This window comes from Falco peregrinus, chromosome 4 (genome assembly GCF_023634155.1).
Source record: "Falco peregrinus isolate bFalPer1 chromosome 4, bFalPer1.pri, whole genome shotgun sequence".
Lineage (NCBI taxonomy): Eukaryota > Metazoa > Chordata > Aves > Falconiformes > Falconidae > Falco > Falco peregrinus.
Genome location: NC_073724.1, coordinates 75262931 through 75286605, shown reverse-complemented (window position 1 = coordinate 75286605; position 23675 = coordinate 75262931). Strand labels below are relative to the sequence as shown.

The 23675-nt window shown below is 37.0% G+C and overlaps 1 protein-coding gene across 10 annotated transcripts in view; it reads right to left on the bottom strand.

Moving 5' to 3' along the window:
• Positions 1 to 3293: 3293 nt before the first annotated feature.
• Positions 3294 to 23675, bottom strand: part of RBM26 (RNA binding motif protein 26) — a 74505-nt gene continuing 54123 nt past the window's right edge. For 7 of the 10 annotated variants that reach the window (XM_027781011.2, XM_027781012.2, XM_027781013.2 and 4 more), the window contains one exon: positions 3294 to 19804. In XM_027781011.2, coding sequence (XP_027636812.1) covers positions 19715 to 19804 — 90 coding nt within the window. In that variant the 3' untranslated portion in view covers positions 3294 to 19714. The remainder of the gene's footprint in view (positions 19805 to 23675) is intronic. The other 3 variants (XR_008747079.1, XR_008747078.1, XR_008747077.1) reach the window with 3 other exon arrangements.

Below are 23675 nucleotides of genomic sequence, written 5' to 3'. Positions count from 1 at the left end.
ATATCTGACAACTTACTGTGTTAGAACATAAGGACCTCTTTATTTACACTGGTAAAGTTCATCCAAGTTCAGAGGTACGTTCTGGGGGACAGGTAAGAAATGCTGGTGTCACCCCTGTTGTCTGTCACTTTAGAGCACAACGGTAGCGTTGCCCTGGCACTGTGTGTGGAAGGAAAGCTGTTGAAATCAACTGTGTATGGCATATACAGATCCCACTTATTTTATTATTCTTATTAACCTCAGCTCATTTTCATTTTATGTGAGTATTTTGATTCAGGTATAAGGCAGATATTATTTTATAATATGTTTTATTATTATTCTTCCACCTTACAGCCCCAAAGGTCCCAGCGGCCTCCGTTTCTGCCATTTGACTCTTTGCAGTGCTTCAAAGTAACCATCGGGTGCCTGTCCTTTTTAGCATCTAATTACACTTCGTGAGGGCTTGATTACCAAAATGCATTAAACAATAATTAGATAAGGATAATTTATATCCAAACAATAAAGTTGAAAAGAACAATATAACTGGTAATTGGCCTTGACCAAGGTAAATAATGTCCTCTTTTTTTATTTACATTTGGTTTTCCCCATAAACTGCCTACTGGGCTGTACAGAAGTAAGAGGCTAGCAAAAATCTGAATCCCCATCCATCAGTATTAATCTCACACTTTACTGAGGCCCCATGCATTTATCTTTCCGACACAAATTAGAAATTCAAGAGTTTTAACAAATGAGCCTGCAAATGTAAACTTATTAGGCCATATATTTTTACTACACACTGTGCAGTGCCCTCCACAAAGCTGTCCCTTCAGAGAGTGTTTTCCTATTTTGTGTTATTGATGGCAGCTAACTAATCACATTTTTAATGTTGTCTTTGGGGAGGGCTGTTTGAGTGAATGTGCAAACTAAACTACCCAGAATAAATCTACCTTATTAAATGCTTGAAATTATGTGTCTTTTACGATAAAGAAACTCTCGAGCATTGTTACATTTGCTAACCTTCTTTTTGCAGAAATCAAAAGACTGGGATTAATTAAAATAATACATCAAAACAGTGGTTTGTACAGAATGTGTCTGTGTGTGAGGGAAAGGCCAAGAAAAATTGGTTAATTGGTCTCTTCATCCCTGCTTTCTTTCCCTCCATTGAAATACCTTTAAAAATTGCTTTTAAACTAGCCTTTTTTAGCTAAATGTTATCATTACCTATGCTCTCAGAGAACTTACTAGCGAATGGATCAAAATGCAAACCTCGAGACACAGCCCTCCTCCTGCGCTTGTCACAAGTTCGTCAAAGCTTCTGCATAGCAGGGACAGCCTCTGAACAAAGCATTTAAGATTTTACAAAAGCACATTATTTTACTGATAACTAATTCCTGAAAGCTTCTGTTACGTGATATATTTACTCATCTATCTGCTTTTTTTAAGGGACAGTTGTTCATGTATGTCTTTAAATTGGTATAATTTTAGAGAAGACTGGCAGAAGAAGGAGCTGATCTGAACGGCTTAGTCTTTTCTACACAATCATGTTTAAAAGTTTTTAATATGCACAGATAAACATCTTAGACCAATGATATCCATGTCGTTTTATGTCATCATTCTTAGCGTTTAACAAAATGATGTAATTACTTCAAGGAACTATTACTTTGCTAAAAGGTGGGTTAAATCATTTTAACCTATGATCAGTAGAAATGTTAATTGCCCTTTTATTGCTCCCTTTCCAGCAGCAAATACAAACATGGGTGATATCTGAATTCTTATCTTTAAAAATCAGGCATGTTATCTGTTCCCAAGATTTGAGCAGTGAAACTGGTTTGGTTTGATTGGGACATTTAGGACTGTTCAATGTCGTACGTTTCACCAGTGACTCCCATAGAAAAGGCAGAGAACGTTTTCTGGTATTCAGAGAGGTAGGAAATGTAACTTGAGGACTAATTATATTTTTTTTTAAAAAGGGAAATATTAATTTTAAATATACTTCATATAAAGAGTGGTGGTTTTAACAAGCAAGGCGGGGGATGAAGTTCAGTTTGCTTTACATGTGTAACAGTGCAGACATCTGTTTCTGTCCTAGTTACCCTTTAAAAACAGTTTCCAGTTGTAGCAGTCATTTATAGCAGTGGTTCCATAAAAATGAAAATCAAGCACCATAGTTCTTGATATCAGTCCAAAGAAAAAGAGCTTTAGCACAGGACAAGAGTGAGCCTTGTGAAAGGTACACAAATTTTGTTTTAGTTTTCTCTGTTCTTGCTAAAATACTTCTGTTAGTGCAATGGAAGAGTCAGTCATAATTTTTCTTTTCTTAATTAGACTTTGGATTCCACAGTACCTGGTAATTAATGAATTACTTGGATTATTTTGTATTAACTGTATTTTTACATTAAATATATGGTTTTGCAGCATTTGTCCCAGGCAATCTGCTTATTAGATGTAGGCACATTTTTAGCAAATTGCTTGAAATTCTGATTTTTTTTTTATTAGTACGTACCGAGAGTCTTGTAGATGCCACTACAGTAGTAAAATTACCTAGCAGAATTTCAGAGCGATGAATATTCTGCCATTTCGATACAATATATATCCTATAAATAGCACTCTAATGCATATGAAATTACAAATACTGTTATGTTGTCGAAACCCTATGGCTCGTGCTGTAGAGGAGGTCAGGCAAGATGATCATAACGGTCCCATTTGGCCTTACAATCTATGAATTTCCAAGAGTTATAGATATAGTTTAAGTGCACCCTCAGCATGAGTTGCCTTATTATTTAGCAGAAAGGGGGAAAAAGTAACCTTGTTCATGCTTATACTGTAATGCAGTAGGTCAACACACATTTTACCCATAGGGTAAATAAGTTTTCTTTTTTATATAAAAAGAACAGGCAATTTAACATGTCTCTCTTTGCATATACCCACAGACCATGGAGATGTGTATGTGTAACCTGCTAATCCTTTCTCTGTGTGCCAATCCTTTCTGTATTCTTTTGCATCTAGCTATAGTCAAGAGCTAAGTTCATGGGAAGGGGGTCAGCTTTGTATAATAAAATACATAGGGAGAGATGGAACAGTTGTCCCTCTTACATGCTGATGAAGTTACTTGCAATCTAAAGCAAAACAAAAATCAAGTTAATGGAAGTTTGTTTATTCTAACATCCAACCTAAGAGACTGAACTGAGGAGAAACCTTTATTTACCCAAGCAGACCTGGGAAAATGAGAAAATCCCCATGAATTACACGAAGGTACTTACAGAAGCAGGGGAGACTGTTTTTAATCAAACATCAATAGATATCTAGTTGAAGGATAAATGGAAAGTATACATTTTATTAGAGCTGAGGGAATAAGGCAAAACATTTTCCATTAGTACTTGTTCAAAATTTTAAACACATTTCTCACTCTGTTGTTTCTCTGACTAGCCTAAGCAAAACATTTTACAAATAAGAATATTGAAGGATAGAGAACGCAAAGAAGTTTTGCAATGTAGTTTCTGAAATTATAAATCATGCATTTATATCAAGAACCCCATCTGGAAAACTGCATGTTCACATTTACTTTGGAGATTGATAAACTTAATGAAGAAAGTTTAGAATCTGATTTCCCTTTTAAAAAACTGCTTTCAAGTCCTACTGTCACAAGTATTTTTACTGCAAAACTTAACTCTTGAGAGCTGATTTTTTGTGCTAGCTGTAGTTGTTCCTTTCTGTTCTCCTTTTCTTGCACTATTAAGTCTAAGTTCAGAGAGAGGTAAAGGAGGAAAAACAAGGGATGAGGATTATTTTTTTAAAGGAACAAAATAATTCCAGGATTTAACAATAAATTTTCCATGTTCCAATAAATTAAATTAGAAATAAAGCAAGAAAATAATGTCTTGTTTTCTTGTTAAAATCTGAGAAAAAGCAGAGGACAATCTTACCTGTAAGCATAGCTCTTCCTAAGACAAATATGGTGCATGAGCCTAAATATTTAATTCAGTTCTACCATCCTTAACATATCTATAAGATTTCCAGATCAAATCAGTGCATGCTAAAAAGAGATAACAGTTTATCAATAGATATTAACACCACTATTGAAGAACAGGGTAACTGAAATTTTTATTGTTCTCTTTATATGAAGAAAATTGGTTTTGAAAATGGTACCTATGTTCTTGAGTAGATAAACCTTCAAAGAGATACCTCAGGACATTCCAGCTATCAGGATGTATTTCGCAAATGGGTGAAGCTGGGAGGCAATATTAGAATCACTATGGAACACCTTGTTGAAGGTTACTCAGAGCACATAAGAGATGTAACAACATTCTGGAAATTTACAAGCCATCTTTTTGGCTTTGGACCAAAAGCTGCTACTTCATTGATTTTTAGAATCAAACCTGTTGGCAATACGGTCCCAGTTTGCCAAGTACAGAGCAAAGTGTTTTGTTAGCTAACTAATTTCTTGGATATCTGCTGCTCCTCAGTTTGATGCTGTAGGCCGGACATGCTAAAGAATAGTCTCTTCCAAACACGTCTGTATTCCTCTTTTCCAAATACTTTATTTTGCAGATATGATTTTTGGTTTTAGTATAATTCGCTGGCAAACTTGAGAAAGAGGGCAGGAAAGGAGGTCAGCTTCGGAAAGCTGTTAATGAGGAAGGAGATAAAATAACATAGTGTGAAGGAAGGATGTGAAAAAAGGAAACTGATAGTATTCTAGTGATCAAACAAGCAAAATGTAGTGAGCATTGAGTACAGCACGAGTTATTTTTCCAGCTACATTTTTAATGACAGTAGAATTCAGTCATAAAAATAAGGAAAAGAGCAAAATTTAATGGAGAAGGACAGTGATCTCCAACACATTGAGCTGTAAATGTTAATATCTTAAATTGCTGCAGTTAAATACATCAGACTTTATCAAAGCCCTTTAAAAGTTCAGCCCGCTTAGCCTAGTAAAATGAAGGCTGTGACAACATGACAGCTGTTCATGAACTTATCAAGGAAATAAACATCATGAAAGGAGAAAAGCTGTTTAAAACAAAGGATGACTAACCATAGTCAACCTGGATGTAAATCAGTTTAGGCTACAAATTACATCATTCTTAACCAACAGAAAAACAAAAAAACCCTTTTTTTTGTAGGCCTTTATCAGAGAAACATATGAAAATACCTTACAGTTTTAAGACCCATCTTCAACAGTTTATGAAAGGGATTATGCCGTATTACTACCACTGTTATCAGTGGACTCTACTAGATGTGAACAGGGACTTTTCCCCTTTCACCAACAGAATGAAATGACTTTAAAAGGATTTTAAGCAACATGTTTTCAATTTTATTTGTTAAATATTATTTCAGTTATATCTGCTGACAAATTATTGTCTTATTTTGAAAATAATTATGTTGATATTTTAGAACTGCTAGAGAAATATCAATTGCTTATAACACCTAAATACCAGTGTCTCTTACCAGGTTGTTTTCAGAAGCTTTCAACAGTCTTTAGAGATCTGTATCCACTATGTCCGTGTTATCATCCACCTTCTTAAATGATGATAGTCACAGGCATTCAGAGTATAACCAATGCAGATACCAAAAAGATGGATGATTTGGCTATGCAGATGAAATTTTTTTGTGTTTTTGTATAGGTAATTGTTTGGCTGAAGCACCTTCTCTACTCACAAAAAAGCAACATGACATTCCACCGTTTTAATTGGTGACCTTTAGGTATACGTTATAAGAAGTGATGTGTAAATTATACAGATAAGTTAAGAGAAGGTGATCGAAAACAGAAACATGTCAGCAGCTGTAAGTACTTTTGGAAAGCTGTCAAGCCCCAGAATTTTGAAAAATCACAATAATTTGAACAATACTTAATCTATGAGCTTTCAATGCCAGTTTAAAAATGGGTCTTAATTTCAAATGAACACAGCACCTCTGGAATAGGCTGCCACAAAGCACCCAGAAATAAGAAAGTGTTTTTATTCACTGTTCCCTTTTGAGAAGAAAATCTTGGTCCTCAATCTGAAATAATATATATTCCTCCTATATATAATCAAAAGCAAAGACATTTTCAGAGTTTACAGGAGGACAAGATAAAATGGCAAAATGCAAAGGCATATACCAGTAATAGACTGCAAAATCAATTTCAGAAGTGCAACTGCAGTTGTCTTTCCCAGGTTTTTAATTATGTGTTTGTTTGCCATGGTGGCCTAATTTAGTCAAGTAGATGAGCCAACATTAAAAGCTGGTAGGAGAGGTAAGTAATCCCCAGGGTCGGCTGCTTGTGTAGGGAGTTTAAAAGCTACATGTACAGAAGCAGAAGCCAAGGCAAATTTGAGAAGGGGGTCCACATGATAAACAGTGAAAAGCCAGCAAATCAAATTTTTCACAATTAGTTGAACAACAACTGTGACAGGTTCAGCGCTTAGCATTTTCATTTGTGTGCTCAAATTTGGTTATCCGTCCTCTTTTATGCAAATGTGATGTGACAGGAGAAGCTGGGAGCACTCAAGCAGGCCGATCACTCACAACAGGAGCTGGGTCTGTACAGCTGAGGGGCCTGGATTAAATGGACTGAGTGCTGATGGATAAATGACATGAGCCCGGCTGAAAGCCTCATGAAGTGATTTAGAACTTCCACAAGATGATGCCCAGAACATGAATTGTACTTTATCCTCAAATGTAAAAATAGAGGGGAGAAAAACATCAGCTTCTGCCAGTAAATAATCATGCTTATAATCTCACTAAATCCAACATGCTTCTTGCCTACTAGAACACAAAAGTTGGGAAGACTACCACTAATAATCGCTTATGTACCACCATGTACCTATATCACTCACTGTGGTGTTTTTACGCCTGCATGGGAGACCCAGAAAGCCGATTAGGCAATTAAAGCATTCACTCCGCTTTGACGGGTGGGAGCGTGCCTGATGAAACACATTTACAGACACAAAATATTTTCACCACGTATGTGCAAGCAATTCAGCAACAAAAATGATCAGGTCAGAGAATTCTATTCTGCTGCAGAAGGTATAATAATTAAGGTGATGTACTGCACTAGGAAGCATACTTACACATGAAGGGCTACAGGATGAGTTATCTGTGCACGGCTCCCCCTTTGACAGTTGACGGGAAAATGCAGTTCTATAGGTAGGCTTGCCAGAACAGTAGCACATCTTGGCCCTTTGATTACACCATTGCAAGGTTAGTTTTCAAGATTGTTGATAATAGTGAATAGTTCAAGAGACCTCCAAACCTTACTAACGATAGGAAAGTTTGAATATAACTGCTTATGTGTATTTCAGCTTTGAGATCCTTACTCATTTTCTTCTTCTTCATCCTTCTCCTTCATATTAATTAATTTTCTTGTAACTCTGTATGCCACAAGACTATCATGTATTTTACACTTCTCATTAAATTCAAGAGGTACTACAGTCTATAAATTTTTGATTGCTAATTGCCATTTATTTGTATGTTAGCAAAAGTACTAGGGTTCTTTTTTTAGGTACCCTTTCTCTCTTTTACCTAGTGACATTTATCGTTAGGGAGGACAGTGTCCCTGCAGAACTGCACTGTCAGTTGTCACTGCCTTTCCAAAGAACACGCTCTCCTCGAGGCTGCTCCATCTACCAGGGGAGCTAAATCCCCTTACCTGCTGCAGCTGGACAAAGCTCAGCATTTAAAGATACCGCACAACTCAGAGACAGTATCTGAATTAGTAAAACAAACAGGCCCAGCATAGATTATAGGCACCAAAACTTTATTGTTGGTACTACTGTTAGGTCTTATAGCACCACAGAGACCTGGATCAGCTACCCCAAGCCAGAAATCATTCCCAGCAGAGAATGTGGATGTGGTTGTCCCGTTCTGAAGCCTAACAGCATGTATGAGAGTTGTTGCACACCAGTTGGCCTCAGCATCAGAGAAGTCCCAGCCACGTTTAATTTACTAATATTGATGTAGACTGAGAGGCTGAGCACCAACGTTCAGAGAGGTACAAGACACTGAAACCACCTATGTTTCCAGTGCGTTCTGCTAAAAGCAGAAGCTACAAAGCCATGCTGAAACATGATAGCACCACACTAAACCACAGCACATCTGCATGACATCAAGGCATTTGGAAGCCACCACAATCTACCACCCGGCAAAATCTTCAGGCAGGAGTGGTTTGTGTTGCAGGAACATTGATGGGTTTTCCTCACCTTTCATTTGACTGCTGGGGTAGAAGTGCAAGTTGAAAGTAATCATTTGTCCCATAAACGTTTTGTGTAAAATTCAGAAGCACCTGAGATACTGAAAGCAATTTAAAATTATGGGAGTATCTTCATAAACAAAATTGCAGAATTCCTGCTGAGGGTTCCTAACACATTAATCCCATAACTACTAACAGTGGCTAGAAAAGACTACTCATTTTTTGATCGAACATTCAGAAGGAATCAGACCGCTGAGTTCTGCAAAATGCAACATGGATTTTTGCAAGCAACAGTATATATAGTATTTGGATACAATTTAGAGATTTGTGTATGTGCTACTGTCAGCTTTGAGAACTCTTTAAATTGACCAGTGGATCCACGGAGATGAAAGTAGAAAACGCCTTTTCCATTGTGATGTTTGGACTCCAGCAAAGATGTAAGATTACAGTCTACCTTTCCTTTCATATGAATATTTTCATTTTGAAAGTTTGTGATTACTTAATTTTAGAAAGCAGTCATCGAAGCATACACAACCTCTTTCAGATATGGCTCCTAATACTTTAAATGTTCGCATCAGTTCACAATCTGTTCAGAGAAAGAAGGGCACGGTAGGACCATTGATTCTTTGGACAGCTGGAGAAACATTTGAGAGGACTTAGGCACTAAAATGCTTTGCACTGCAAAAGTCTCCACTTCTAAAGGTTCAATTGACACAAGCTCCTGTTAATGTACCCTTAAGAGTTTAGAACTGCACCTTCCAGCTTTTTCTGCAGCCATGATGACCAAAGAAGATCCCCTACTCCTCTGTCATAACAGCTCATCATCACTCAGTTTCCCACCTGAAATTATGATCTGCCCATTAAGTTGTTCATGCAACTGCTTCTTCCTAACTTGTTCCTTCAGGCAACAGGATTAAACAGTTTAAATCACAGGAAAGATCCATTACTTGATTTGTTTATGCTAACCCAACATGGACAAACAGGTTTGAACACCCACACCCCGTTTGACTGGAAAAGCAGTATTTCAAAACAGCAACTGACTGACAATACTAACATGCTCCACAGGGATTCATAATAAGGAACACCGAGTTCCGCAATGCCTAAGGCATTCAGAAGGAATCACTAAAGTGAGGCTTCTCTAAACTGTTTGGTATTTTGGATGCTACTTTGAAGTTTCAGATGGAAGTTTCTGTGAACGCACAAGGCAGAGCAGCAGTATTTCCTAGCCCTAGTTCCATGGATTTAGTAGTATGTCCCAAATCTTTTATAGCAACTCTTCTTGCAAACAAGCTTGACTTCTGCAACAAACTAGACCAACCCACAGGTGTGGCAGACAGTGCATGGATTGCAGGAAAGGAAGCATGCACATACCCTATTGTTTGGCCAAGAACTTGAAAATCCAGCTTCTATCTGCCTCCAGCAATTTCGTATTGGATTTCACCAACAAACTTCAACAAAACCAGCTCTGATGATGTCTAACCTAATTGCAAAACCTATAGTGCATGGTACATTGCTGTATTTATTCTGCTTTCTTACCACCTGCTTGGTTCCCTGACCGGCTAAGGTCCCTAAATGCTATCAAGAACTGTCTGTGTTCCCTTCTAATGGTTTAGCTGGTCTACACAGATCCATTAGAGGCGATGATCTCTTCCTGCTCCAGCCTAGCCCAAGGACTGCTTTACCCAGCTGGCAGACCAGAGTTTCTCCTAGGAAGCACAAGCGCAGGCACCATGGCCCTGCTGCACCACAACGGTGATGGGGAGGAAGCGCCTCCCAAGCAGCTCGCTGCTACTGCATCAGCACTGCACTGACACACACAAGCCACACAGCCTTTGACATAAACCTACTATATTTACAATAGGCTAAACGAAGATCCAAAAGGTCTGCCAAAATTCTTCCTAGGCTTCTCACACCTCCTTTGGAAGTGATCCTTGACTCATCCGCGACTGCCTTCCCACCCCACACCACCCCCACCCCGCCAACCCATCAGAACCACTGAGATACACCAAAAGGAGCCAGAGCTCCCACAGCAAAGTCCCTGTTTATAAGGCCATTCATACCACCTTTTCATGGACTTCCAAACGGGTACGGAGGGTCAGCTGAAATGCAGGGCCATGGAGCTTTCAGTTTAGCAGGTCGCTGTTGTAACCACAGCACGCCTGGCGTTTCTGAGGAGCCTGTGCAAGTGTGATGCTTCTGTTCTCAATTGTCCTAATCTTCTGCTCACTCAACACTTGTGAAACATTTTGCCCTGGCTCCTGTAAATCAGGGGAACAGAAAACCCAAGTGCTGAAGCCAAACACATGTTAACTAAGAATAGCACAATGGTGCCTCTGTGTTTCCAATTGAAGTAGCATGGGTTGAACCACAACTGTGGGATGAAGAGCTCTACTGACCCCAGCATCCCCCACCACTGACATCTTTGCAGCCACCTGGTGAAGTAGATTAGGAAAGTAATTCCATTGGACCACCACATTTTTAAAAGTATAGCCCAGCTCCTCAATTACATTATCACACAAATACCTCCCTGTCAAGCATAAAAGATGGGCAGGAGCGACCAGCCACGGTCTTTAATGCTGGGATGGAACAAACCTGTTTTACACAGCTTAGTCCTGGCCATCAAAGAGTTACTACTACTGCTTTATCTAGAAAATCAGTTCTTGAAAAACACTATAAAGTTCACTACTGAACAGAAATTACTTCACAAAAAAAAAAATCAAAAGCTAAAAGACAGCTCAGTATTTGTTAATTCAGGGTGACTCCAGAGAGTAATTCATAAGCTTCTAAATTAATATTTTTAAGGAGGTCATAAAATGTGAACTTTAGTAACTGCTACAGCCAATCAAGCTGCCATCAATCCTGCTTTAGACTACTAAAACACTGGTAATTACCTACTCAAATTATTTTAAAAGTTTAACAAAAGCTTATCTACAGATAGTATTGTAGCATGATATACAGCCATCTTAAAAATGGCAGTGTAGCAAATGTTACTGGTTCATCTTTTTATTATTTCAGATTCCAGTTTCTATAACTTATTCTACTAAAACAAAGCTATTTCTCCAGTGTTTTCCCGGCAAGGTGTTCTCAAAAAATTCAATATATAGTAAATTTGCAGAATGGAGTCAGTACAAGAGCAAACACATCAGTATTTTCAGTACAGAAAGCATTACAGTAAATGAGGATGGAAAAGAAATAGCACTTACTTTAAACTCACTTGAAAGGATGTTTACAGATAGTTCAACACAGAAACAGAAGAAACTAATGTATTTTAAATTATTTTAATATTCAAGTTAACAAAACTGATTTATTGAAGACATACAAATAATAGTGGGAAGTTCACCAATATAAAATTGCAAATACAGACAGCATTAACCTGTTAGAAGTGAGCATGTCTAATGGTGACTTACGTTCCTCAATTTTTCACCACATATTGACAGAAAAAAGTGCTCCATTTCATTCTACTATACTGCCAATATCCTTGCATAATTTCTAATAGAAAATTTATTTTCTAATTCAGGTCAGGCACTAAGTCTGCTGACCAGCAATTTGCACATTAACCATCTCTCAGCTTCTTCCACCACGAAAGCTACTGCTACTGCTTTTTGCTCTTCAATCTCACATTTTTCAGTAACAGAATACTCCCACTGATAAATTTCACTACATCACAATAATACATCTAAATACACAATGCACAAGATGTTGCTTCTGGGAACAAAGAATTCCAAACTCTAAACCAAGAAAATGCCTTTTTCAGGTTCCAAAAGGTAGTTCTGCAAAGTGACTTATGAAATTTTACCAGCAAAACCAGCCCCAACAGAAGTAGCTTGCAGGACCCTCAGAACAAATATTCATCAATTATTGACTTAGTATTTAACAAGTAGACAGATTCTGGTTTTTTCCCTGGAAGATACTGAATAAGTACTCCTGGTTCTAGCAGCAGCAGAAGTTTTCTATTCTCACTGTAGAAAGATTAACCAATTCAAAAGGTGTTCCAGTAGACAAGCAGTTACAGTTCCATATCCAGGCCCATTCAATCACTGGAATAATTCTTGGAAGCAACTTGATCAGATATGAGCAGGTGAAATTTCCCTTCATTATAAGAATTTGTTTGAAAAAGATTTCAATTACTCAGGTATGGATAGTACGCATTTGTGAAGATTGGTACTGCACAATTCTATACTGCAGCAAAGTTTTCTAAACCTGCTCACTTGCTGCTTACTGGGTATTTCTATTTTTGTGTTTTGATAAAACCTGCAGAACTACAGAACTTAACCTTACAGAACTTTGTCTTATACATGAGGGATGGTACAGCCTATGGGGGAGTTTTCAAAACAGCAGCAATGTGAAATTTTAAGATTGTAGAACTGTGCAACCACTCTTCTCTGTTTTTTAAGATAAAATATTACCACGGGGAATGTAAATAGAAAAGTATCATTAAAAATTGTATCAAAATACATATAAAGATAGTATATCTCTCATTTGCTACCAAACTGGTAGAAACAGCACATGGGGGATAGATATATGATTTTAAACATTATCTGTTACCTCTCTGAGAGCAGCACTAGGTGAATGTTAATCATCTATAAGATCTGAATGAAAGAGACTATTGTAATAAAGAAAACCAAATAATTTTTTCAACAAGAATTTATCTTCTCACAGCCACTTCTGGTAAGCAAGGTTTCCACCTGTAAGTGAACTCAAAGATACTGACTTCTGGGATGTTTTCCGGCATTTTAAAATGTCTATGCACAGGTGATGATACAGCTGTCATCTTGCCAAAAAAAAAAAAAAAAGCAAGCATAATAATAATATCCGCAGAGCTTAATTTGTGAGTTAGGAGGAGCATTAACAAAATTTATGATGCCTCAGCACTTTCTGATATTGCACTACTGACAGAGGGAAAAGAAAACGACAGAGAATGAGTCACAAATACGTCCTGCATGTTGTTGGCCTAAACGTGATTTGTGTGCATGGACATTGCACATTCAGAGTTCCAAGTGCAGAGACACACAGGCTACCAGTAGCTTCCCAATGCACTTGGGCAAGACAGCAACAGGCGGTGAATCAAACATATGAGGATAAGGAATTATTCAATATCGTAGTTGAAAAATTGTTCTGTGTACTTACATTGCACCAGTTGGTGGAGCCACAGTAGTAATTCCTTGATGTATTTAACATGAGTATACCATAAAGCAAAGATAACTGGCTACAGTGGTGAAATTTCTTAGACCAGGTTAGGCTGGCAATTTCTTATGTAGTTTGTAGAAAAACATAATACTGCCTGCCATTTCTGCCCCCCTGCTTTCCAGCAGTAAGTTTTAGCTTTTCACTGCATATGCCCTATTCTAAAGCACAAACACATGCTTTAGAGATTAATTCTTATGAAAAGCTTTCACAGACTGGACGTAGCTACCTTAAGTTTTCTATCACTTCAACAGTAATCTATCAAAAACTAATTCAACTCCCAGAGCAGAAAAGGAGATGGATATATGCCTCCTGCAACACAGAAATGTTCTTCTGTTTTATTCAGATTTAAACACCTGGAGTCATGTTTTATCACTGGCACCTAAATCCAAAGAGAGATACTTTGTTTCACTTCACACAAATAGAATTTCTGCTGACATGGTAGAGATGTATACAGGTTTCTGCAAGAAATGCAAATATTAGCATGAGAACTGAAACAGGAAAAATAGCACAGAAATGTTGAAATGGGAGCAAATGACTGCCAGTTATTGTTTCACTTGTGTAGCCATAGTGCCCTCTAGCAGTCGAAAGAGAAAATACAGGGCTTTATCTCAAGGAAAAAAAAATTGCACAAAATCAGAACTGTCTTTTCTTTAAGCTGAGAAAGGACAGTGTGCAAACATGAAGAACGTTTCTTCACGTTAAAACAAGGTACTTTAATGGAAAGGACACTTCTCTCTGCTTTTATGCAGCAGAGTTCTGCAGAGCTGTGCAGCTCTGTAAAATCAGAGTTCTTGTACCCTAAAGGCATTTCTGTGCTTCTGTAGATCTCACCTACACCATACACGCATTAGCAACACGCACACGATTTTGGCCAAAGGATGTAGGTTTATACATGCATAGATCAACACACATTTTTGTGAAATCTTTGTTTTCTCTACAAGGAGGAAACATTTTGGCTCCAACATCTTTATTGCACAAAATTCTGTGCAAGATTAAGAATAAATTATCACCTTTAAAACCTAAGAAACTTTTCTCATTTCCCTAGAGAGCAAATTATTGTATTGAGAGAAAAGTTAGTGTGCCTTACAGCTGGGAAATACTCCGTCTAGCTGCAGATCATTAGGAAAACATTTTGGAGAAGTTAGTGCTCCTTTTTTTCTATTGCATTTAAAAGACCATTTCCCAGTTGCTAAAGAATGACTTCTGCTTTTTAGGCTTAGTGTTCATCTGCACCGTTCTGAGTTTTGAGGTCTATAAATAACATCTCTGATTTCAAATAATCTTCATAGTTTGTCAGAAGGAACTGTAAATAGCAGTTTGCTTTACCCCCCCTCCCTTTTTAAAGAAAAGTGTATGCTAGACGATATTAAAACATCAGATTTTTTAAGAGAATTTTTACCTATGAAATTACTATCAAAAAAGCTTATGTGAAACTGACACAGAACAGTAAAACAGCATAAAATACTAAAAGAACTATTTTACCCTCTCTACATACAAAAGGTCAAAATAAAAAAAAAATACATCTACTGCAGATGTTTCTCAGAAAAATGAGTTTTGAAGAGTACATGCCTCAAAAATTTTTTCTCCCAGTTGCTGATACAGAAATACTCAACAGCTAGCAGAGACAGATTTGCTGAATGTGGTATTCCAGTCTTTGCCACAGAAAGGTGAGAAACTGAATTAGTCTGTCATGCTAACAAAGCAGGAAGGATCTTGGAATTCAAGAATTCAAACTGTAACATCAAAATTATAAAATACCACAGGGTCAGATGAGGTGATTTTCAAAGACATCAACTGGTCTCAGGATTACAAACTTACTGCAACAAGAAAAAAAGATAGATAAAAATCTTCACTCACATGGACAAAGATCAAAGTATTGTCATTCAGATAAGCTTTAGCTTTAACACATACAGAAGGATTTTAGAAATAAAGATCCATTAGGAAAAATAAGAGACATTTCTTGTGCAGTATGTTCTTGAAACCCCTCTCATTAGTGTTCCAATTAAATCTGAAGAGAATTCAAATAAAAGACCAAAAATCACAGAAGTCTGGTTTTGTTGCAAATATTTTTGATGTCTACAGATTTAAAACACGGTTCAGAATAAAACATGCAAAGGCATATTAAAATAAAACCAAAAAATAATTAGTTTATGAAATTACAGTATTTAGGCAACTGTGTGACACCCATACTAGTGTGTTCATAGTGGTCTACATGAGTCCACAAAAACTAACGGTTCATTTTCACCAAGTATCAGTTTGCAGCTATATTGGCTCGATTGGTTATTTTTTTTCTTTTTACTCTCAGTCAAGAACTTCTACTTTGTCTGACATAACAGGTTCATTTGGAAGAAATCAAATGCTATAACATCAATACAGTTAAGAAATCGCTCCACTCACAGTAAAAATTGTTGATTTTCATACACATTTTTTTTCCACAAACCCCTCAATTTTCTGCTTTTGTTCCAGTTATTCTAATCTTAATTTGTTAACTGTAACTTAATTTGCTAATTGTAATAAAGGTACAAAATATAGGATTAAAACTGACTTCAGCTGCGACATAAAAATCCACTGTTGATTTACAGTAAATAAGGTGCTTCATAGAAGGTCTATATCCCTTTATGTTGTGTATTAGTACAACAGTAGTGTATGACTGGTGGAAGGAAAAAAAACCCCACCATTCCCCCCCATCTGTTTTTGGTGGGACCTACTGGTTCACAGATTAGTTTAAAAAAAAAAAATACAGGGAACATCCAAAATCACTTCCCCGAGTCAAAACCAAATTCTTGCGCGTCTTTTTGCGCTCTTTTATGCTCATGTGACAACTGACAATTACAAATTATACATTACACCTACAGAAACCTCAAACAAGTTATCCAAGGGCTGACAAGAATAGTAAGGTGTGGTTTTCCTGCTTTGAAGTAACTGAGTTTTAAGAGAAGAAAAAAATACAAATACTACTGGCCGTAAGTAATGCTTACAAAAGGTATTCTTGTTATTTTACTGTTTTTTCAGACAGATTGTAATACAGTCTGAATTACTGACTCCGATTACTTAAAATTTTTGTATTCAACCAAATGTGGTTTACTACAATACTGTCATTGATCTGCACGTCAGATCAAACCTTATTCAAGCCCTATAGCAATCTAACTGGAAAATGAAATAAGTTTTTAAATGTTTACCTTTTTTTTTTCCATTGAAATTCTGAAAAGCTGTCTGGGGAAAACCAAGGTAACCCCGCTCTCCGTGTTTCACACTAGGGAATTCCGTTTGCACAACTGTTAAAAAAAATACAATGATTTAGCTAATCACAGCGGAGGCATACTTGGGAATGCATTCACAAGGATCAACCAAGTACAGAAGGGAATGAAAGTCAGCAGGATGTTTGGTTTGTTGATTCAAACAAGGAAGTATGCTGCTCGAGGTGACAACAGATTTCACTGAAGGCTATGCTAATAAGGATCCGACTGAAATGAAATGACAAGATTTGGCTAAGGTAGTAGCAAAAAGGGAGGGGAGAGCAGCGCTAGAGAAGAACAGAGCAAGCCAAAAAGAAATCAAATCAAGAAAGTAATTTGATAATGACAGAAACACATACAGAATCCATTTAGATTGCAAATAGCACACCATTTTCTTACCCTGAATGGCACAGGATCACAGATTGGTTTTCAACTGAAACAAACATCTGGGGTTGTTTCTACAGTGACAGTAAACCAAGCCCTTCTGATCCAGGTGGCTTTCAATCCTTCAGAGCATCACAAGATAATAGCAGGAGACAAAATACACACCAGTAAGACTTCCCCCGTCGCCTTTCAACGATGGAAGTTTGGGAGGAGGTAGGTGATAAAAAGAATGTTTCAGCCCCTTACAGGTAGGCCAGAGTGCAAACAGTTATTAACAAATTAATCTTGCATGGATGTATTACCACGCTGAATTCGAAACAAGCAGGCAAACTTGGAATACTGATTTTAAAATTATGTGATACAGCAATTTCAGATTATTCCTTAGAAGCATCCATGTAAAGAACACACTAATAGCTGTCATTAACTTGTGTTGATTTGACTGCAGTGAAAAGGCATGTTTGAGCACCAAAGCGTGCCATGCAACCACCTTAAGTCAGCATGCACAGTCCTTTCATGTGCTGTACCTTTTCTGTAAGACAACAAAAAAAGTACCTGTTCTGTAAGACACTAAAAATTTCCATCTCCCGGACTGTCAATCTGGCACCCTTCAGATATAGTATATTACTAAAAAAGAAAAGTAGGAAAGCTTGTATTTAGTTCAGTGAACTAGAGCAGCTCATTCAGAGCACTGGATAAAAAGGTTCTTAAAATATTTTATTTTGCCTGAAATTCTGCGTAAAAGGAAATCGATTTCCCAAATACAATTCCCTATGAAGAGTTAGAACTTACTGTAACAAGCATGGCAGTCAATTGTTAAATTTCAATGTGAAACTAAGACTATACAGAAAATTTTAAGTGCATAGTTTTGCAACAAGATATGCATACATACAGGGACCTAGGGAGAAAAAAAGCCACCAACAAAACCCAACCAACCAACCTACCTCACCAAAACAACCCAACCCAACCAACCAACCAACATCAAACAAAAAACCTAAACCCAGGCAGGATCCAGGTCTCAAAAAAACCTCAAATAACTGAAAAGCACAGAACAAAAATTCTACAGCCAGAGCTCTTCTCTCTGGGATACTACTACTTCTACATTCCTCCATTCCGATTTTGGAATGTAAAAAAAAAAAAGGGGGGCAGGGACACAATTCACAACAGTTCTCCTCCACTTCCCTCTTCCCCCTCAAAAAAACCCACAAAAAACCCCAAAAAAACCAAAAACACAGACTAAAGAAAATATACTGTGAACTAAAGTACTGTCCCCTGCGTCTATTTGCTGAATGAGATGGTGGTTTTATGCTGCAGCCATTAATGAGTTTGGGGTGGCAAACCAAAACAAAAATAAACCCCGTAAGTCTAATACTTAATAAATGCATTTTCCTTTGAAAACAGACCAGCAAAACGTCACTAAATGGTAATAAAACCAAGTCTTTCTGGTAAGAGAGGTCCCTTACTGCCAAGGAATACACAGTTCTCCTTCCTAAGAGGAGAAACTTCAGACCTCTCATAACAGAATGCCCCACTAGAAAGAGCAAATTAAGTATTTCTGTGAAGTATACATTTCATGTACGTACATCTTTAAATAGTGATTATACACTATAGTGTCAACTTAGTCTCTGCTAAGTGTTACTTTTGAAAAGGAAAAATATGATCATAGACACACAGGAATAAAAAAGGTGCATTAGTGTGCACAATTTTTTTAGAATAATACCTACCAAACATTCCACTTCTCCTAATGTGTTTTTCTAAATTATATTTCAGTACTGCATATATTTTTGTGGGGTCAAATTTTCTTCTGCAGTTGCAGACTGCAAGGATACAGAATAAATTCCTTATTGTTGAAATATTATATTTACTTTTTGACTTAAATCAGTTTAAAATTCAGAAAACATCCAAAGGCTTTTATGCAAGAGTATACCTGTGTGTTAATGTAAATGAAACATCATTATGTTGATGTATTTTTTTATATTCAATACAACTTTAGTATAAGTGACAGTGATTAGAGCTCCTTTTGTGAATATGGGGGTGGGGGTTGCCATTTGGAACGGTCTTTTTTCTTTTTTTTTTTTTTTTCTTTTTTTTTTTTTTCCATTATGAAGGACCATTGCCTTAGCTTTTTTGGTTATTGCTTTTTTTTTTCCTCTTTTTTTTTTTTAAGACCATTCCATTTCTTTATTTTTTTAACATCTTAAAGTCATAAGGACTTATATGCAAAGCAGTCATACACTTTATCATTAAAACCCATAGGTAAAATACGTACACAAATCCAACAAAAGGCTAGTACATAGTAAAGCCTAAGCATACTACTATGCAATATTATGAATACATAACTTCAGAGACTTCGGTTTAGTACTGTTATCTATTCATTTCTGAAAACATTCACAAAGATTTTAAATGCAAATTTTCATTCCGTATCTGGAATAGAACAAAAATCATCTATGTTATAACAACTTTTGGTCATTTGTGTTTGACCAATTCGGTAAATTACAAAGAACCCAAAGAATTCTGTAACTTTCTGTAGAACTATGTAATAAAAACATTGCATATGTTCCTAGTATGATGTCTTTAGCAATCATTTACTGAAATGTAACTCAAACATCAATCTCTCAAAACGTATAACTGACCAGCTGCTTTTTAGTCTATATCCGAATCCAACTTCATCACAAAACCCCTTTTAATACAAAGATGCAGAAGTACATTAGGTAATACTAATGCAACACAGGTGCAGTTCTAGCATTGTCATTGATGAGTTGAATCATCTTCTCCATGAACGAGATTCATTATCCTCCTCCTCTTCATCATCATCTTGAAGCAGCGAGTCATCCACCAAGGATTCTTCCTGAAACTTCAAGACAAAAACGTGATACTGTTAAGGTCAGAAAATTTTAAAGATCAGAAGACAAAACAGAAATCTCTGATATCTGGAATTTATTAAAGAGAAAACTTATTTTTTAACTGATAAACAGCAACACTTTCATGAAACATACTGTATGTATAAATATTGGGTACATATACTGATAAATAGCAAATGAAACATGTTTTATTTCTTTTGGACTTCAATATAACCAGGACAAATGCACCTCATACCTAAAAAGCTCTTCTGATTCTTCAGCATAGCATTTATGCCCAAGCTGCAACGTTCCCATGAAACTTAAGGTGCTATACTGAAAATTAATGTTTTTGCACATTCACAGTAACTATGCCTGTATTCATCCAAGAGCTTCATCTATCTGTGCCACAGTATCAAAAAGGCTGAATCTGAGATATTTTAACAGCTTAATCAAAGGTAAAACTGATATAAAGATTTAAAAGATCAGGGCACCAGGACAGGTGTTCACGGAAATTTTGACAAAATATATTATTTCCAATTCCTTTCAGTAACAACTTAATAACTTGATAAGACTCCACAAAACCCTGAACATTTCAGGTTGACAGTTACAGGCTTCAGGGAGGTAAAGTTAAAAAAAGATAAACAGTTGATTTGATTTTCACCTACGTATAGACACAGGGGGTGTAAACCTAAGCTATTCCCTGTACCAGAACTTTTCTGATGATTGCACCTATCACAGCAATTCCTGCACTACCTGAAGGATGGACTAAACCACAAAGATGTCTTCCCCTAGCAAAACCTCCCAGGTGTTAAGATAACAGTTATGATCTTGCTTGCGTATTCTTCTTGTCCCAGTAATTGTAGGTTTTTCTACAGAATTTCAAAATTCAGCAGGAGGCATGAAGGTTGATTTATGAAGTTAGGGAGCCTTCTGGAGAGATGTGAGGCTCTAGACTGAAGAAAGCCTAGAACTAAGCCTACTCTCTTTCCAGTACACTCTTCTACAAAAGGGAGAAACTATCGTCTTCATTACTTTTGTCTATATGAAGTGCATTTTAAAAAGCAGCTCTATTGACATCCAACCTGTCTGTCAATGTATGCCTGGGTACTTTAAGCCAGAGTAAAACACAGAAGCTTTCCGAGGACTTAGCCTCTTCCCCTGGCATCTAGATGTCCAGCAGGCTGAAATATAACAGTGCTGTCAAAAAGGAAGGCATCCTGGGCAGTGCACAATGCAGAACTCCACGGTGCACAAGGCTGAGTGGCAGTAGTGATGATCAAAAAGCCTGGAACAACTTCCACATAGGGGAACAACTAGAGGGGCTTGGATTCTCTGGCCTGGAGGGAAAGTAACTGAGGGCAAGTATGACAGGAGTCCATAGGTACTGAGTGTCTCAAAGTCAAGAGAGAACGATGGTCTTATTTTTGATGCAAGAGCAAGGGAACATCAAAATTAAACATGTAGCTGGCAGGTCCAATATAAAGACACTTATTCTGGGTAGACATAGTTGAACAGTACCATTCCCTGTTGTGGGTTATTATAGATGCTATTCAGATTCCAAAGAAACCAGACAAATTCATAAACTAAACACCTATCAAGGGCTTTCAACTACAAAGACACCACATCTCTGACTCAGCAGGTCCCTGAAATGCAAACCACTGATGATTAAAAGCTTATCTCTACTTACACCTTCCCAGGCTTCCCAGACTCAGTAGTCGACTTTTTTGTTAGGCAACCAGTCGTAGAGCACAAGGCATCTAGGAAGCTTAGGTGCTTTTGTAATTAAGTGGCTGCTCACCAGCGATTTTCTAAAGCACTGAAGTCCAAAAGATCTACCTGATATTTTGACAAATAGTCTAGAAGCCCTGTTTCATTACTAAGAATGTCATTCTGCTGAATGACCTAGCTCCTTTTTTTCTTTTTTCAAACATCTAGTTTCACTCAAGTCTTAAGCCTGCTATCCCTCTTTAACACAGTAATACTCAGCTGAACTAAAATGGTCGTTTAGACATGGAAAAATGAAGGAAACCTATTTCATGTGTTTCCAACAGCTGCTATAAAAAGAAGTTAAATAAATTGCTCGAATTTTAGGCATGCAGAAACTCAAGAAGACATTTTACATATATAAAGAATGTGTGACTGAAACTCAGACCACTGACTATAACCTACGTCACCTGCCAATCTAATCCTGAGAAAGTCCCAAACTTTAAACAATAAAATTGTGTAAAATTTATTTTATGCAATTGGTTGAACTTCAGTTCATGAACACGCAGTTCTTGAACTCATCCATCTGGGATCTGGGGATCATAATATACTTCAAATACTACCTTAACCAAATGCTAAAAGCAATACAAAGTGCACAGAAAGAAAGAATGGCATTTAAATGCAAAATTTTCCAAGGATTATTGAATAAAAATCCCTCGTGTGAAGAAATTTGGTGAAGGTTAGGAGAACTAATTCAGTTGAAGAAAATTCAAATAAAAACAAATCTCTCACAGAAAAAGACAAAAGAATTACATGTATTTAGCTTGTTTTGTAAATGGACAAGGGTCACAGGTAAGTACATCAATCATGCTAAATTAAAAAAAAAAACAAACAACCAAACCAAAAAAACCTGTAATCACTGGGCCATGTAAGAATCCAGCAACACTTAAGTATAGGTAAACTCAGTATTTTTGTATTACACATTTCTTATCACCAAGATTTCAGCAAGCATACAAAAGCAACGATCAGCTAGGGGTTTTGATCCAAGATCAACTCCTACACATTTTCCACATGAATAATTAGCCAAGGAATGACTGCTAAGACAGTTCAGAGACACCTAAACCCAATATAAAATATTATAAAAAAACATTACTTCCCCCTTAGATTTTCAAAATCTGGGAAGTTTTAGTTGAGTTCATCAACTTATGAACTACAAAAAACTAACACCATGCAGTCTTTTCCCTGAGTTTTCTTTCCATACTTGATGACTCCCTTTAAAGAGAACAACCATCACCTAGAACAGATGTATCCCACTACCACAGGAACTTCTCAGCTGACAAGCTGTCATCACACATCTGGGCCTGAGGTCTTTTAGAGTTTGTAAATCTGTCCTTTCCCTCTGCCAGGGCAGCCAGCGCATGTCACTTGTTACAATCTTCATTCCCTTTTCCCCACTACCTATACCCCAGAGGCTCCCTCCTACACTTAGTGTCTTTAGGTGGAGTTAAGATGAATCTCTCTGTAGTTCACCTACTAGTGAATCTGTACTTTCCTTCCCAATTTACTCTGTTGAAGTGTTTGCACATCCCTCCATACCCTTCCTTCATTATGCAAAATGAAGAAGTCTCAGTGAAGTCATTACTCAATGAGACCTCTCAATAAGGTAGACTCCTTGCAGTAACAAATACTGCTGTTGATCTTCACAGGCAACACATCTCTGAAGTGACAAAATACCTAAGATGCTCTCAAGATTCCCCAATGTATCCTCTTGTTCACTCACAGCTCATTACTATCTGACAAAGCTTGATGTTTGTGTATCCAAGAGAAGTAGTATTTAATAAGTCAGAATGCACAAATGCCTAATATAAATACATGGTAGCGGAGGTAGTCTACCTGTCTTCAGCTGACATGCTAAAAAGAAATCAGCATTTTTGGAGACTGAAAACAAATACGCAAACTGACTTTCTTCAGAAAAAAGAACTAGAAAGTGAATACTATGTAATGTAAAAAATACTAATAAAATTTGGTTATATCAAAACAATCTTGTGAAGCTGGTTCTATGGTAGGTCTGCCAAAACATCATAGGAAAAAGATACCGACAAAATACTATGACCAAGTAAGTCAAGGTGTACTTCTACTTCAGTTATTCTGTGACAATTATTTATACACAGTTAACTGACA